The sequence below is a fragment of the Paroedura picta genome, chromosome 9, assembly GCF_049243985.1.
Source record: "Paroedura picta isolate Pp20150507F chromosome 9, Ppicta_v3.0, whole genome shotgun sequence".
NCBI lineage: Eukaryota > Metazoa > Chordata > Lepidosauria > Squamata > Gekkonidae > Paroedura > Paroedura picta.
The window spans coordinates 54,477,169-54,496,029 of record NC_135377.1 but is presented as its reverse complement, the minus strand read 5'-3'; the positions used below and the strand labels follow the sequence as shown (position 1 = coordinate 54,496,029).

Sequence of the window (18,861 nt, the reverse complement as noted above, 5' to 3'; positions counted from 1 at the left end):
AAATCAGAGTCCAGTAGAACCTTTAAGATCAACAAAGATTTATTCAGGGCGTGAGCATTTGAGTGCAAGCACTCTTCCTCAGATTAAGAACTCCTTACATGACCGTGGGGATATATAAGGAGTTTTTAGTCTGAGGAAGAGTGCTTGCAATCGAAAGCTCACGCCCCAAATAAAATTTTGTTGGTCTTAAAGGTGCTACTGAACTCTGGTTTTATTGTGCTACTTCAGACCAACATGGCTACCCATTTGAATCTATCATTATGGCAGAACAAGGTAAAATAATATCATCACAAACTCAGAAGTGATATTTATGTTACATTTAGAATCATAGAATAGAATCATAGAATCATACAGTTGGAAGGGGCCATACAGGCCATCTAGTCCAACCCCTGCTCAATGCAGGATCAGACCAAAGTATCCTAAAGCATCCTAATTTTTTATACTCTAAAATTATATTTATCTGAAAAAAAAATGAATCAAGGCTGATTTGGGTGTTTTCTAGTTTCCCCTAAGCCAAATCATACATCCCCATAGGAATTCTGTACCCATATCACCATTTGGTTTCAATTCAGGTTCCCCAAATTAGTTTCACTATATCCTATTGAGCCATTAAAGTTAATGGGAAATCTAGTCTAAGTCTATTCAGCTGCCTGGTAGTGGCACCAAATTTGCAGTATAACTTCTGGAGCCTCTCCTTAAAAGAACTTTCAAGTTCAAAAAGGGCAGTGCAATCAAGTGATTCAGGTATCTCAAATCAATTCAGCTCTGAGGCATTTAAAAGGACCTAGATGTCTCTTTAAATGCTTTACAGCCTGCCTAACAACTTACCCCACTGAGAGAAGTCTCTCCATGGGATCAGATGTTTGTTGAGCTGTGGAGATGGTGATTCAAACTGGCCCTCCCTGCACAGGCCAACTGCCAGTTGATCCTGGGAGAGGCTTCTGTCCCTGTGATCGGCAGGGGGTGGGTCGTTCGAACCCAATAGCTAGCATGCCGGGAATCCAGCCTATCATATCACACGCTTACTGAAGCAGTTTGGATCATTTGAATGTTTTCTTTTGTCTATGACAGTCAGTGTTTGATTCCCTGACACAAAGCACAAGGCAAACTGCATTTTCACAGTTCATACACATTCCTAGAACTTCCCTTAATCAGTACCATGGACAGCTATCAGACTCAAAAGCTTCTTTCCAGATATTTTCTCCTGTACATAACACAGACATTTATTGGTTGTCTGTTTCAGCTGTGTAACAATGCCATGTAGTGCAGGGTGTTCTAAGTTGAAATAAGCAAATAGGCACTTATAACTTTCACAGTGAAAACACTTTTCTATAGGTTACTGAACTATTTTTAATCAAACACGAGTTCATGTCTTTATTTACGTCTATGGAAGTGAAAAATTCAAATGCTTTATTTGTGAAACATTTATGAAAACTGCCCTAAGGTAACTGTTCACCTTTATTAACAAAAAAGGTAATAACCAGTGACACAGGTAGTTTGTACTGGCGCCATTCAACTGAACGTCAGCCCTGATAAATTCCATTGCTCTCAAATAGGAAAAAATGTTAAGGAGAAATTTAACTCTCACACATAAAAATAAATGGGATTTAAGAATGCTTAACCTTGACCATGCATTTGTGTGATAGTTTTTGTTGAATTTAAAGCTGATGTCGAGACATCTTTTACATTGTTCTTAATTTAACTGTAACATGAGTTCACACATCAGTAGTCACATGACAATTCTAGTTACCGCTTGATACCCAGGATGTGTGAAATGGCTGTCATCGGTCCTTATGTGACTCATCATCACCTGTTATTACCCCAGGCAATTTCAGAACAAAAGGAGATGAGGAGAAACAAATCCATAGCAGGATTAACAAACCCCCCTAATAGCTATTTCTTACATTAAACCCTTATGCTACCAGTTTTTCCTAATTATTTTGACTCATGATACACTTCAGCCAGTCACAAAAATGATATTGTGACTATTAATCTCAATAAAGCCCAAATTGGCTGCACAATTTCCAGTATGGCATTAAAGGGTTAAAATATGGCTACCAAATGGTAATTAATATTGCTCAGCCTATTTTTAGAGTACCAGATTTACTGTCTCTTCACTTATGAAACTATTATCCACACTCAGATGCAAGGCCGAGAAATGTCTCATAATCTATTCCTTCTGTGAACATCATCAGCCTTTTTCAACCTTTTGACCATGGAAGTACCACTGAAACATTTTCCAGGCTCCAAGGTATCAGGAAGTAATATCAGCTGGCCATAAGAGGTGCCTCAGACGGCAAAAGTTTAAATGGCCGGTGATCCTCCACCCCTTCCCAGCTCCTCCAGGCAATCATTGGCCACTTTGGGAGGGGTCAATTCAACTTGCCCAATTTAGAGTAGATTTTTAAAAAAATTAAGACCTTTTTCCTTTTATAGAACAAAGCAACAGCAGAACAAAGTTTGAGTTCAGTGAAACACTGCATCCAAATAAGCCTGCTTGCACATAAAAGCTTATATACTATGAATAAAACTTCATTGATCTTAAAGGTACCATTGGACTCAAACTTTGTTATGAAGGTAAAAGGTGTTATGCTTCACCATCTTTGTCCAAAATTATTTTTGCACATAAGGAAGTGTACTGTAAGGAGCAGAAGAGAGTATTGTTATCTATTGAGAAATGCTTTCTTTTCTAGAGATCATATCCATATTAGTATAATCAGGACTGTACTTGATCTGTGTACAAGAGTCTGGCTGCATGTTTGTAGTTGGCAAAGAGGAAAGATAAAGGAATGAGTCATCAGTTCTCAAGCACCAAACATTCCAGTGCTTAGAGATGCAAATGCAAAATTTTAACTCTGAAGTAATTTAGCCCCAAATTAATGCTGAAGGCTCTGCAATCCCTTGAAACACTTTCTCCAAGTGGTGAGTTCACCTGGAAGGCACTTGAATGGACTGCAGTCTCTTGAAATGCCCTTAAATTTCAACTATCCAGCTGTCCTTAAAAATATTTTGGGGATTTTTTTGGGCTTGGCCATTTTGGATAGCCCAAATTTATCCCCAATGTACTTCCAACTGAAATAACACCCAATAAGGTATTTTTAGGATTTCTTTCAGCTCATAGTCAGTATATAAATTTGAGACATGATCAAAACTAATGAAATTAAAATGTATCTTCTGTTTAAATTAATACAAATTGTTTTATGGGACCCAGAATACAGGTGGACAGAGGTAGATATGATAAACTATTGACAGGAGTCTTGCTTTTGAATTTTCCACTTGACACAAGTGCTTCTAATTGCATCATATGGACAGTCCTGTTAAGGCACCAGTAAAGTATGTGAGTAAGCTGATTTGCCATGCTCTCATGCTTCTTACCTTCCAGATTCAAATGTGAACCACGTTGAGTCCCGCCCATATCTCCGTAGAGAACTTAGAGGCCACATGACAAGCTTCACCTTAGCGTTGTGGATATCCCAGAGATAAATATTTTCATGCGTGATCTGCATTGTACATTCCCCATAGATATCTAAATTTGGTGTAGGCATAAGGTATACGTTGAATCGCTCTGGGGAAAAATCAAAATGAATTAATGGTAAAAACTACGAACTAGCTTGAATTATTGCTTTATAATTTGTCTAATTATAGCATATATGTAATAAACCCACTTAAATACTTCAGTGTAATTCCTAGAATTAGTTTATTCAAAATGGATGTAGAAATACAGCCGGGACTTTACTATCATTAGTAATAGATGCTCAGCGATATAATGAAATAGTTATACACCATCTATTATTGGTGACCTTTGTAAAATGTGCAAGCCATTCATTCTGACATCATTAGCTTCCTATTATAATTTCAACTGTTATTTTGGTGACAGCATTTCAAAGCAAAAGAAATGGCATAATTCATTAAAATAGGTACAGCTGTGTTCTTCTATGTCATTAAAAACCCAAGGAAAAAACCAAACCCAAACAAATGATCTATGCTTTACCTTTGGTGACTCACTGAACTCAACCATAGTTCAAATATGGAACAAAACACTAGAATATTAAATGTGGTGTAGTTTCTTGCATTTCCATTGCCCATGACTGGTTAGCTTTGGGCTAAACAAAAGGCAACACTGGATATGCTATTATGGAGTGATTTAGGGTTTGGTAGTGAACCCTGTAGGAAAAGTAGCAATACACATTATATTTCATGTTAATCCAATTAGTCAAGAGTATTAGATTCATTCTTTTAACTCAGGGGAGGGGCATATGATACAGGAGCATATGCTGCATGGATCTCCATAATTCATTCCAGGATTTTGCTTCAGATAAACAATGCCATTGAGGAGAGAAATTAGAAGTTTACAATGTGAACTTCCCCAATCTGGAACTTTTGAACTAATTGATGAGTCAGGCCCAAACCTCTCAGATGTTTAGCTGCAACGTATACTGATTTTGGCTTTGCCGTCATTCCTTCATGCTGCAATCACTGTTTTCTGCTGAAACTGACCTGGTACCTGAAACTATTTGTTTACATTTTTTCATGCTATGATTCCACCAATTCAGCAGTCAAGGTGGCAGTCAAAACAGTAGAACATGTTTTTAAATGGATATATGATAATGACAAAGTCAGAGATAACTGATTGGTAGATGGTGTTCTGCAATATGATATCTTGCCAAGTTCATGGGATTTGCAGAGATATCTTTACAGGATTCTTGCTGTTCCAAGCAATACTGTCTTCTGAATCTGAACTGGAGTTATTTGTTCAATGTCCAGAATGTCCAGATGCTTCTTGAGAGTTCTAGGCACTTTTCCAAGGGCTCCAGTGACAACTAGCACAATGGTAACCTTCTTCTCCCAGAGGCACTCTATTTGTAGGGCTTGATATATTATGATCTTCTCTTGTTCTTTCTTTTTTATTCTCCTGGGATTGCATTGTCAATTATCCAAGTCCTCTTTTTCATTTTCTGTATAATTGTGATATCAATTATCAATTATGTGTTATGTTCCAGGTTTTTGTTTGCAATCAAAAATTCCAAAGAATTTTTGTTTAATCATTGTCAATTATCTTGTTTTGTTTGTGCTCCCATGAATTTCTGGTTGATGGTAAGCCTTACTTCTTGCAAAGATTCCAATACAACATAACTGCAACTCCGTCATGAAAGTCTTTACAGTGAGTTTGAGCAATTTTACTGCAGATACTGACCATGTGGTTGATGGTTTCATCTTTGTCTTGCAAAGTCAACATTTGATATCATCACTGGTCTTGTGAATCTTGACTTTCATATTTGCTTGCAGCTAGAATGAGTTTCTCCATTTCTTTCTTCAAATGTCCATTTTGGAGCCACTTCCAGGGTGTTTTAGCAACTTTATTTATGCAACTTTATTCTCTAGCAACTTTATTCTCTATGGTTTTCAAATAAAATGCAAATGATTTTATTTCCACTTGCCAAAGAGAATTGTAATTTCAAACTTTTTGTAATTTTCTTGGGTTTCTATAAGTTTAAATAAATCTGCCTAGTACATTTCAACTAGAAGCTTTTCTTTGCTTTACCTAATGTAGTTATTCAGTGCTTGTTTTTCTTCTTTATTTGCTTGCCTAACTTCCAAGGGACTTCTTCCACCTAATTTTCTTGGTAAGTAAGGACAATCAACATCACTTCTAAGGTGTGGTGAGTGATGTATTGTCACAATCCTAAGTATCATGATATATTGCTTCTAATTCTGCTTGTTTCCAAAAATACCAGTTGTATATCTTAGAACTGGGACTGACCACGTGTTAATTTATTGCACTGCCAATATTTAATTTTGTTTGCAATATCTTTTTACCACTTTGGTAATATTCCTTGGTTGTATTTTTTCTTAACAAGGGTATGTTCAATTTGTCAACTTCCAAAATTCTAAGATATTTGTACTTTTCTTCAACACACCGCGTTTTGGTCTTGCTGTTTTTTGGCATCTTGATTTTTCTTGTCCAATTCTATTCTTCTATTCATTGCTAATGCTGCACACTTATCAAGGCTAAATTCCATTGCAAGATCAAGAATATTTTAACTGTATTAATAAAGAATCAAACTCTGATGATTTTCCATACATTTTCATGTTATCTTTGGGCCTGTATTAATATTATTATATTATTATACAAAAAATCAGCAAAACAGAAACAAACAGATACATAAAGACATAATTACCTTTCCCAGAGTCGTTGCTTTCACAGTGGAGCTTCAGCCTCTAACAAGTCAGCAGGCCTTTGGTCCAAGGCCATAAAGGGCTTTGTATGTGATATATAATTCTTAATTTGACTTTGAGGGAAACCTATGCAGAGTACATTACAGTGGTCTCCATTCAATGTTACCATGACATAGACCCGGCTGGCCAGATCATCCTGATATATAGAGCTCAGAATGGCTACACGTTTAAGTGAACTAATGTTTAGGTAAGCCCATTCGTAAGTGATCCTATAGAAATATGCCCGACACAGCTGCCTCAATTACTATTTCAGCATGGCCCTGCCGTTATTTATATTCTACCCAAGAGATATCCAATGCTGACATCAGCTTATCCACATATCATTTTTGTCTATCATCTTTGACATTCTCTATGGTTGCTGTCTTCTCCCAAACAGGCTGCTCTGGTATCAAACCTGGGCTTTCTTCAGATGGACATTTATGGCTGAAACCACCCATAGCCTTGTAAAGTTGAAATTCTGAAACATTTAAGCTGAATAGTGCCTACAAACTTGTTCAAAACACCAGCTGGTTCTAAGGATCAAAAAGATGTTCATAACTCAATGCAAGCATTTGAAGGGGTATCTTGGCTTCATGAGTCCAACACTCTTCCTCCCTACCATTTTAGATTAAATTCTTTTTAAAACAATATGTTGGTACTTTTTGATCTGTGAGGAGAAAAACATGAAGAATAGTTGGTTCTTATATGCCACTTTTCTCTACCCGAGAAAAAAATGGAGCCAGATGGCTAATGCAAAATGTTACAAAGCGAATAGAAATTGAGAAAAGTTTACTTGAGGTATCTGTGCAGCCAAGGCACTTTTCCATATAAAGGAAGGTTACAGATCCCACGTGACTATGAGTAAACTTGTCATTCTCAATACTGTTTCTGTCTCAGTCCATTTAATTTTGTCCCACCAATGCCTCCTTAGCTCACTCAGTCAATGTCACAGCTATCCATTCTCTTCTTTAGGCTATATTTCTCATTAATCACACTAATGGGTGTCAGTCTTGCAACATATAATTTAAGGCTGAATTCCTAAGTGTTCCAGGGTATCTCTCCACTGCAGGATATTCTGATTTCATTTTGTTCAGTTTGGGTTTTCACAGCTTTCAGCACAAGTGCAGTATGCTTTAAATTTGTTACTCTTTCCAACTGCTTACATTTAATTAATCATTCTTTTAAAAAAACTATGTAAAATCATTTTTAAACTTATGTTGGTTATGTTTAGGAATGGACACAAACTGACTGATGCTCATATGTTATTTAAAAAGTTGCACTTTTTGCAGTAACTACTGTTCATTGAATGTCTTCTGTGCAGGCATTGGAAAGGTCTTTACAGCTAAAAGCCTTCAGGGGGTACTGTGAACCAGAGTCAGAAGTTTGTTGCTGCCCAGGGATCACATGGTCCTGTGCAGCAGCACACTCCTACCTTCAGTACCTCTAATTGCCGAAGCCAGAGCATGCAGTGGGACACAAAGAAGGGTATGTGTACCTGCAAAGAAGGTACTTGATGAATCATATTTACAGGTAAGTGCAACATTTTTCATCATAAAACTTCTATGCAGCCCCACATGGGAATTCTAGCGAACGACTCACTACACTGGGGATTCCCAAGGGGTCTGTGGGAGCTCTGAAGGGGGTTTGTAACTTTCCCCTCCTGCCTTAATGGACCCAGCTACAAGTTAGTGAACTGCCCCCCCCAAGCATGAATGAGTGAATTCTCATGGTTTCTGTGACTGGGAGGGGGCAGTGCCTGGATGTCTACTCCAGCCTTAAACCACCTCCTGTTTCTCTCCCCCTCAGTTCTCCTCAAGCCTGTCTCTTAATGCAAGTGGCGATGTCACTTCTAGTGATATGTCACTTCCAAGGGGCATGGTAGGAAGACATTGCCAGCCAACATCACTTCCGGAGTTAATTGAAGCCTGAAAAAGTATTTCAAGGGCTCATCCACGGTCAAAAGGTTGGTAAAGGCTGCACTAAGCAATGGCACATGCTGTCTGTTCAGATGGGTCTATTGTTAGTAATTATATAATCACTTTTAATGCTACCAGCAAAATCACATAACAGAAACACAATTATTTAAAGGCATTATTATTAAAGGTCTCTAGAGGAATTCTTTTGCAGAGGAAAGGCAATCTATTTTTAACATTCAAAGAAAAGATACAACTTTGTCTGAAATCTGAAAGATTAACAGAGGTGCAAGGACAAGAACCACAGAGCTTCTGAATTATTTGAGAATGTTTTTGGAAAAGGATATTCAGGACACATGAAATACTCAAAGTGTTAAGAGACATTTGTCTGTTCTGTATTTGAGGTCAATGTCTAAGGTGAGGAATCACAGATTACAAAGAAATGTTCCTGATTAAACCCAAGGCAAAGAAATGAGAAAATACTCAAGAAGCACATTCGATGAATGGGAGCTAGCAGTTTAGAAGCTAACAGAAATAGAAAATGCAAGACTTCAGATAACCACTTATTGTGCTGGAAAAGTTGCCAACAAATAATGCAAATATTAAAAGATATAAATCCCAGATCATATATTACTTGTAACCTTCCTGCATATACTGTGGGCCAGTAATTATGGCTAGGGTGGCAGCCTGATAGACCAATCCCTTTGTACTGCATACATAAACAGGACTCTACTAGGACTCATCTCTAACTATGATAGTAATAGTTGCCGCAGTCCACTACAGAAAGTGCTGCCACCAATACTTAGCAAAAACAGAATTCAGATCTAGTACTTCAGTTCCTGTAAGCTCAGCCAAAATATTACTTTAAGTAATTTTTGCCATATCTACTTCATATTTTTTTCAGGAAGTTTCCCCTCTCACTATTATCATTCTTTATTACTGTTGTAATTAAGGTATTAAACTGAACCTTAATCTAGACAAGACAGAGGTTCTCCGGGGTAATAGAAAAGAGATGTCCCCTGTCTTAGATGAGCTTATACGCAGCTGGGAAGCCTGTCTTGACACAGTGATCATATTAGAAAACCAGATGCCTGCAGTGGCTCCGAGTTCTTTTGCCCACTTTGGTGTGTCAGCAGCTGTACCTGTTCCTAGTTCAGTTATATCTAGCCACAGTGAGCCCTGCATTTGTTACACCTAAACTAGTCCACAACAATGTGCTCTACTTGAGGCAACCCTTGAACAATGTTCAGAAGCTATAGCTAGTGCAAAATGTTGCAGTTAGGTTGCTGGCTAGGGTCAGCTAGTGGGAGCACATAACCCCTATACTGCAGCACAATTATAATGGCAACTGATCAGTTCCTGAGCCCAGATCACGGTTTTGTTCTTGTCCTTTAAGGCCCTGCATAGCTTTGGTCTGGATTATCTGAAGGACCATCTTCTCCCATATGGGAATTAAGGAGGAGCCATCCTGACTGTCCTATCAATCAAATAAGCTTGTCTGGTGCTCACACCAGAGAGGTCTTTTGCAGTGGCATCTTCATGATTATGGAACAACCTCCCCAGAGAGGCAAGCTTGGCTTCCTCACCTTTGATCTTCAGGAGGTAGCTGAAGACAGTTTTATCTAGAACTGATTAAATTTTTATTTATTACTTCAAATTGGAGTAAGTTTAATTGTGACTTTCCCTGTTTTTTACAATTGATGTTTTAGTTATATTTTAATGGGTTTTTATACTCATTCTATTGTAAAATGCCTCAAATTCCAAAAGGAAAGGGGCAGGGGATAAATGCTTTAAATCATGAATGAATAAACAAGTTATATATTAAAAGCTTTTTTTGTCAACTCACCTCCCAATCTCCAAATATTAATTTCCCCAACAGCCCATTTTGGTGCCAACAGTACAAATGCCAAGCAACCATGATTGAATATTCATATGCAACTAATCAACTTGCATGGCTTAATATTTCAGTATTTGTAAGTAATACAAATCCTAATACCTAGCAAATATGAGACATAGAATACACAAAACAAGCCAGGACACTAGAATTATATGTCTCTAGAAGGATTTAAAATGAAGTAAAAACACATAAATAAGATCTGAACCCTTACCATTTTGCTCTCTCTGAACTCCAGCAGCAAGCAGGTCAGGTTCACCAAGACTTATATCATTAAGTCTGGTTCCTAAACATTCTATACACAAATGTTTGCACCACTCTTCTGCTTCAAGCTCTGAAAGAAAAATAAAATAACCATAACCACCAATAAATAAAGAACATCCACACAGCACTTATGGTATTTAATTCAAAAGAAGGTAGAATATCGTAACAAGACATGATTTACAAGGATACAATTTCAACAGCTTCCAGTTATAAAGTAAACACACACACACAGGGTACAGACACATACACAACAAATTGTCTCAACTTGATTTATCAACGCTTTTGTTAATAATATCCATGAGTACTTTTTAAAGTAATTAACAATGAGAAAAAATAATTGTGAAGTATCCACTGTGCTTGAAATCTGATCACTTGTCCATTGAGGACATCATTTTTTGTCCTAGTATGATGAATTCACACAATCAATTTTTGTTAGCTACATTACTTTTGCAGGTGTTCTAGGGATCATCCTAATGATATTATATTTTTAATTTTCTTGTGACTAAATTATCCAGTATAGTTACTCTCTAAATGAAATAATCAATAACAGAAGAGGGAGAGTATTGTAAGGTTTTTAAAAATGGAAGTGAAAAAAAATTATTGTTTCATGCTTACTTTCAGATTTTTTTTTCCTATAAGGGGTTATTTGAAGGAGGCAGGTATTGATGTATTCCATCAAAGGCACCACAGTTTTTCTAAAACAAGATCAGAACCTATCACATATTGCACCTTCATGGATCACAGTTCCACATGGATTTATCTATCTTGCATTTTCCATGAGGACTTATCAACCCTAAAAAAAGAGCATCTGTTCCAATTGCCTTCAAATTGCAGTGTCTAGCTCTGCATACTAATGAGAAACACTGGATTGTCATGATTTTTCTTCCATTTTTTGTGTGCTGTTGATTGGTCTCTGCTGATTGGTTTCCGACAGTAACCCCCTTAGAAACTGTAAGCAGGGAATTGTCTTAAAGCTGCTTTCATTTCTAGTTTTATCATTTTAGTACAGTGACTTCTGCATCTCTTTAGAGATCTAAGAGGACCTTTTTCAAGTTATGCTGTGGGGACCCTGGAGTACCTTGGTAGCATATTAGGGTATGCTCAATATATACATTAGAAAGTGACCTATAGTCTAAGGTGACCAGATTGTCCCACTTTAGGAGAGACATCTGGGGGCACCTGGCAAATTTTACTTAAGTTGACATTAAAAATATCTATATATTACAATACTATTTTTGCGTTCTATGCATTCTATGAAAATGTTTGTTGCTCCATATAGACCAAAATTTTAATCAACCCCCCCCCCCCGGTCAGTGGTGTCCCGCTTTACCAATGTTAAAATCTGGTCACCTTACTATAGTCCTTTGTAAAACAGGAGTTTCACAGCACATCCATAAAGATGAATTAAGCTCACGGATGGTAGAAACTTTTAAAACTATTGTTTTATGTAATTTCTTTTATATACAAATGTTATATATTTTCCACTATATTTCCATATCCAAATCATGTAGAACATACTAACTTTAAATGACACAAACTAATGACTATAATGTTTGTCTGATGCTACCTAAGTCTTCACCATAAATATGCAAATAATATGAGTTTGTGTGTGTTGTTAGAAGTAATTCATACTGTCTTCTATTTTCTTTGAATGATAGATCAAAACATTTTCAAAACATGATTGATATTCTCATTAAAAGTTGTTGCAATGAAAATATCTACACTGATTCTTCAAACATCAAATTGTACGCTGGACATATTGTGTTCCAGTTCTACAAACAATTGCACTAGTGGAGTGGGCTTCCTCAGGAGGTGGTGGATTCTCCTTCTTTGGAAGTTCTAGCCCTTCCTTAAATACCCAGGGAATTCCTGATCACCACTGTGGGATGGTAGGTGAATTTCCTCCGGGCCAGGCCAGGCCAGGCCAGGCCAGGCCAGGCCAGGCCAGGCTGGATTATAGAAATTTTTTGGGGGGGGAGGGGGATTGCTTGGGCATGAAATTGGGGTCACTGAGTGGGCAGGTAGTTGTGAGTTCCTGCATTGTGCAGGGGGTTGGACTCGATGGCCCTGGAAGTCACTTCCAATTCTATGATTCTAAGTCAGAATAAAAAAAAATTACACAGTTGTCCTGTGTAATGCTACTCAGTTTGGCTTCTACTGATTAAATGGCAGGTGCATCATCTAAAATGATTCTCCATCTTCACCAACATAAAGGCTAATATATTTTTGGTCTGTTTTCAGACTTGGAGTGACTTGTATCTTTCAATTAGGACATGTGTGATAGGGAAAGAGGAGCTGCAGTTCTCATTTATATTTTCAAATGGAGGGACTCAACTTATGTTCTTTACCCCAGGACCTTGGGGGAGTCATCAAATCTTGTTCTCACTCACTACCATATAATTATTTAAGTATGCAACTATTCCTGGTTGGTCTCCATTTCAAAACAAGCAAACAAACAAAAAGAAAAACCTCTGAAATGTTTGTCTTGCCAAGAACTCTTTATCATAGTATCACAAAATCATAGATTTGGAAGGGACCTCCTGGGTCAAAATGAATGTTAACTACAAAGTGATGGAGCAAAGAGAAAGAAACGTCTTGGAGGCATTATGCATACTGCTGCAATGGGGTTAGCACAAGTATCAGACCACCTCATTGACCTCTGTGAAAAATCATAATTCCAGCACAACTGAAGGAGAAGGAAAAGGACTAGGACTGTAATGGTGCTGAAGGATGACATAGCAGAAATAAGTGTTCTGGTTATTAGTTACAGTCATGGATGCTTTAAATTTTCAAAAGCAACATTCTTCCTAAGCATAAAGGCAGGGTACAAATGTTTAAAATGCCTTTTGAAACGACTGAAAGCCTCACATTACAGGTACTTTAGCACTACTAAAAAACAACAACATTCTTTCTCTTGTTGGCTATGTAGTTCCAATGAGACAGTGTGATAACATTCCAAAGGCAACCAAACTGATTGTATGGTGACATCATTGTGTGCCGGGGGTGAGGTGGGGAGAACATGCTCTTTCTTACTCTCGGCCCTCAAAAAAAAAAAAAGATGAAATGAGGCAACAAATATTGCCTTCTGTCTGAAAAGGTCAGGAAAGGAAAAGCATCTTTATTGCTATGAGGGAATGAAAAAGATAAAATATTGATGGTGTTGCCTTGGCAAATTGTATGTTTAATTTGTATGTTCACACTCTTTTGACACCAACTGAAAATTCATTTAGGTGTCCTGTACTCGTAACTTTTTTTAGAAGAAGAGCTGGTACTTATATGCCGCTTTTCTCCACCCAAAGTGCTTTACATTCAACTCCCCTTTCCTCTCCCTACAACAGACACCCTGTAGGGTAGGTGAGTCTGAGAGAGCCCTGATATTACTGCTCGGTCAGGACAGCTTTATCAGTGCTTTGGCAAGCCCATGGTCACCCAGCCAGCTGCCTGCATGTGGGGGAGCGTGGAATCAAACCTGGTTTGCCAGATTAGAAGTCTGCACTCCTAACCACTACACCAAGCTGGCTCTACCCCTACTAATTCTGAATAACAGGAACATTTTAGTGGGACCACAAATATATATATAATGTACTTTTGTTTCCATATGTTGATTTTCTTTTGCTTTCTGCATTAAAGCTCATAAATAGAAACTAGCCCACTTATGCTTCTCTGTCTTCTTGTCAACCACAATCTACTTGGTCTCTGTTATTTAAAAAGATGTCAATGACAATATTTGAAATTTAGAACAAAGCATATCTGAAAACCTACTGTCTAATTTATAAGAGAAATATGTAACCCCTGGTCACATTTACTTTTCTATCAGTATGATTTTGTTATATAAAAGTATGTCCAAGAAAAATATGTGGATGTTCCTAAAGTACCAGATACACATAATGTTTTTATCTACATGTTATCTTGAGAGAGAAAATAGTCTATACAATTATGAGTGAAGTACATCATATGCACTATGGATAACCACTTAATTAATTTTTTAAAAATCCACAATTATAAGAATCCCATAAATGAAAAGCAGAAGGAAAAGCTCCTTGAGATTCCATTTCAGGGTAGAAGAACAAGGAGCCAGAAAATTACCCTGCTACATATCTGGTTAGAGCCTCTTGTGGCGTGGAGTGGTAAGGCAGCAGACATGCAGCCGAAAGCTCTGCCCATGGGATTGGGAGTTCGATCCCAGCAGCCGGCTCAAGGTTGACTCAGCCTTCCATCCTTCCGAGGTCGGTAAAATGAGTACCCAGCTTGCTGGGGGGTAAACAGTAATGACTGGGGAAGGCACTGGCAAACCACCCCGTATTGAGTCTGCCATGAAAACGCTAGAGGGCGTCACCCCAAGGGTCAGACATGACTCGGTGCTTGCAATGGGGATACCTTAACCTTTACCTTTTTACATACCTGGTCTCAAAAGCTCTCTCTCTTTCAAATAATTTTATTGCATTATTAGGGTTATCACCACACACCTGTGTATAGATTGATACTGATGGTGTACTTATGTTCCATACCTATATTTAGATTCAATTTCCCTCTAGTATATGGTCACATTTGCAACTTTCAGATTTTGTTAAATCTCTGTGTGGCTAGATTAAGTTAAAGAGTTCAAGATCTAATTGATCTAACAGTATCAGTTGAAACAATCTAAGTTTGCTTGAAGTGTTACTACCATGAATTCCATCAAGTCAGATTAGTATTTCTCAACCAGGGTTTCATGAAACCTGGGATTTCGTGCCCCCCCCTCCTGAAGTTCTGCAAGCTTAAGGGGGGGGAGAGAAATATATTTTTAAAATATTTTGTACTGCTTTTTTAAAATCTTCTGGTTAGATGACCATATGTAGTCATGCTAACCTGCCCTCCCTCACAAAATTGCTAGAGAGTAGCCTGAAGTGGGTGGGCAGGGAGGTTCCCAAGCCATAAACATCCTTGCTGGCTGAGGCTTGTTGCAGGTGGAGTGACTGGATTTTATTTTATTAGCAAGTCCATGCACACTGTAAACATGTTATTTCCTTGGGCATGGCAGGGAGGTGTGGCCTGATGTCATCATATACAGGGTTTCTTGAAACATGAAGAATGCTTCGGGGGTTTCTCAATAGTAAAAAGGTTAAGAAACGCCAAGTCAGACAATTGACAGATACACAGGAGCCAAAGTAGCCATGAACTCAACCACCAGTTCAAAACACCAGTTTGGAAATTTGAATGCTATCACGCAATAAGGAAAATGTTAATCTAAATGCAATCTCAGCACAAACACAAACACTCATGACATCATTATTTCAAATAAAATGTTGCAAAATCCAAATTAAGTCTGCAGAGTTTTATAATGATAACAGTTAAGATGTCGGTCTCCCAAAGGGTAAAAGGTAGCATAGATCAGTCTTTCTAGACATATTCATTGTTGAGAAACTCTTGAAGCATTCTTCAGGGCTTGAGAAACTGCAGAAGTGGCTCAATTGTGTAGAATATATATAAAATATATAAAAATTAATTAACTCCCATCCATTCTGGAAACCCATCAAGAGAAAGCCTGGCATGGATGGATACTAAGGGAAATACATTTGTTTTTCTGTACTAATAACCTAAAATTTGCTTCTGTAACTCATTATTAAAATTTATACCTCAGGCAATAATTTTTTAATCATTTCTTCATGATAAACTACCTGTAGGCTGTAGATACAGTGAAGGAAGAGGAAAAAAAGGCTTACTTCTCTAGGCTTATTAGGAAGATCAGGTAAAATGTGACAAGTTTAGATAGCCAGACTTGTTTTAGGTTTCAATTTGAAATTCATATTTATTTTTTAAAATTCTATGACCAGCATGGATGGGAAGTTTTTAGTTATGCACCATCCACATAGGTCTTTAAAGGTTAATGCCAGCACCCTAAATTGGGCCTGGAAGAACACTGGGAGTTATTGTACAGGGAACAAAGATGGAGTGATACGGTGCCTACAGCCGACTCCCATCAACACTGTGGCCACAGCATTCTGCACCAACTGTAACTTCCAGACAGTCTTCAAGGGCAGCCAACATAGAGCACATTGTGGTATACTCCACAGTGGCAAGGTTTCCCTGTCCATGAAAGGTCATGTCTGGCTCACTAGCTGGCTCACTAGCAGGTCACTGCTGCCAACATTTTATTCAACAGGCCTGGGTCCAGCAGCAGCTCCAAACTACAAATCTGCTCCTTTGAGGGAGTACAATCCCATCCAGAACAAAAGATACCTGGGTCACACTTTCCCCCAGTTGCACTTCTCCTTTGTCTGGATTAAATTTCACTTTTTTAGTCTGTTAAATTTCAGTTTGTCTGGGCACCTGTTCACAGGTTTCCACTGCCTCTCTGGGATCTGGTCAAAGTCTGCGATAGAGATTAGTGTCATCTGCATATTGGTAGCAACTCAGCGCTCTCCCAGTAACTTTATATAGATACTGAAAAATATGGGGAACAAGATAGAATCTCATGAGACCATGTAAACCAGGAAAAAAGGGGGCAGAGAGCAAATTCCCTAGCACCATAGTTTGAAACTGACTTTCAGGATAGGAATGAAATTACTGTAGAATAGTGCCTCCCAGTGCCAACACCAGAAGCTACCATGATTGATAGTAGCAAAAGCCACTGAGAGGTTCAGGTGAATTAACAGGGTCACACTCCCCCTATCCATTTCCTGGTGCAGGTCATCTGCCAGGGTGACCAAGGTCACTTGAGTTCCATAACCAGATTGGAATGGATCCAAACAATCTACTTCATTCTGGAAGGTGCCCAGATGCTACCCTTTAATATACAAAATTTACATCATCTTGATTGAACTGAATTTTGATTGACAGAATAATCCCACAGAACTGAGTTATTGATAGCATAATCTCAACCATGCAGAATCTCACTAAGATAAAACACATAATAGATTTGCTGACTGCTTCCTAGATTTAATGTCATATATTTACAATGATATTAATTTTAATTTCACAGAATTGCTATGAACTGATCCATAATTGTCCATAAACTATGATCACTTTTGGAAATTACTATGAAGTTACTTAATGTTTGTATTATTTTGACAGGATTGCTTAGCATAACTATTTTTAGGAGTTCTTATATTGGAGAGAATAATCTCACTAGCTAGCTGCCTATTCAAAATTACTTTTTGGATCATAAAAAAGGTAAAGGATTTAGGGACCAATGATTAAACACTTAGTCCTATTGATTTCTAGAGCAGTTAAATTGTGATAAGCCTCTTCCACTGAAATCAGATACATAAAAAGCTCTAACTCCTCTGAAAGACTCCAAACTCATTACACTACACCAAGTCTTTCTGCACACCTTTCAAGAGTGGTTCAGATGTTTAGCTCTTAATGGGAAACATCCCATCACCTTAAGAACAAAACATCTGAGGTTTTTCTCCTTCCTGTAATTTGCATTAATGACAGGATAAAAACTACCAAAGCAAACAGCACTGAATATAAATGCACAATCAATAGTTACAAGGATACCAATTGTAATGTTGTAAATACAGATTTATTAATAGGCAAACCTATGCAGACTTCTTCTGATTCTGCTAGGATGTTTATTCTTGTTAGTCACTCAGGATATCAATATTCATTTGTGATAACAAGAGGTGGGTTTAGGCCTTTTACTAACTTCCAGTTTTGCTTGCAGCTGCAATTCTGTTTCTGCAAAATAAAAAGGCATAGTGCCTATGTTCAAGCAATAACTTGAGTCACGAAGCTCCAGGTGGGGTTTAAAGTTCTCCAGAAATTACAACTGATCTCCAGATTACAGATATAATTTCCTCTGTTCTTATCAACTCCCAATTTTCATAAAAACAAAAAAGAAGCAGACTGTAATGTCAGTCTGATGACTTTTGTATATAATTTGTCTTCAATCTGGTAATCTTTGGATGTGGTGTTAATGTCTGGGTCCCTTTCAATGGCCTAAGTGTGAAAACTTGGGTCTTGTACGTATCACCCAGATGGTTTCCTTTGGAGTAGCCATCACATGTCTCATCTGAATAGTCTTCCACAAAAAGGGATGGAAGTGTTCCTCCTTCTGATTAGCCTTCATGCAAGCCAGTTCAGATCCACATGCATACAGCAGTTTTTATTCCTTTAAACTGATTTAAAGCTGATTCAAGCACAGGCTTTTTGAAGGAACACAATTTAAATGAGCATTTCTTCTCTGGCCACTAATTATGTTGACCCCTTGCCAGAATTTTGCCCTGGATAAACAGCCAATTCTAACCTGGTTGTAGATAGACCAGGGAGGCTGGCATGTCTCAAAACAAAAATTCAAAACCAAGGAAAGCAGCAGAGGTTTACCTGACTCTATCTCTCAGTATGCTACCAGAAACTAGTTTTTGAAATGCTTGTATCTGAACTTTGAGTGTAAATCATGAAGATTAGGAAAAAAGATTACAAGAAGTGCTTCTAGATAACAGAAGTTAATCAAATGTGCCTTAGACTATTGTTGAAACTAAATTTTAAAAATGCCTTTCTCTTCTCTCTTCAGCAAATTAAATCACAGTCCTTGGACAAAGCAACCATTTCTTGCTTGATACATATGGAGTTTTGAGTCTCTTGAGAACA

General features: G+C 37.8%; 1 protein-coding gene across 4 annotated transcripts in view; it reads right to left on the bottom strand.

Moving 5' to 3' along the window:
• The window catches only part of DOK6 (docking protein 6), a 195,911-nt gene that overhangs the window by 62,265 nt on the left and 114,785 nt on the right, over positions 1–18,861 (bottom strand). For all 4 annotated transcript variants that reach the window (XR_013234207.1, XR_013234208.1, XM_077352868.1 and 1 more), the window contains exons 4-5: positions 10,238–10,357; positions 3,376–3,565 (exon numbers count right to left, since the gene is read on the bottom strand). Coding sequence is in view for 2 of the 4 variants with exons in the window: in XM_077352868.1 (XP_077208983.1) it covers positions 3,376–3,565; positions 10,238–10,357 (310 nt within the window). In the remaining 2 variants the exon portion in view is untranslated. The remainder of the gene's footprint in view (positions 1–3,375; positions 3,566–10,237; positions 10,358–18,861) is intronic.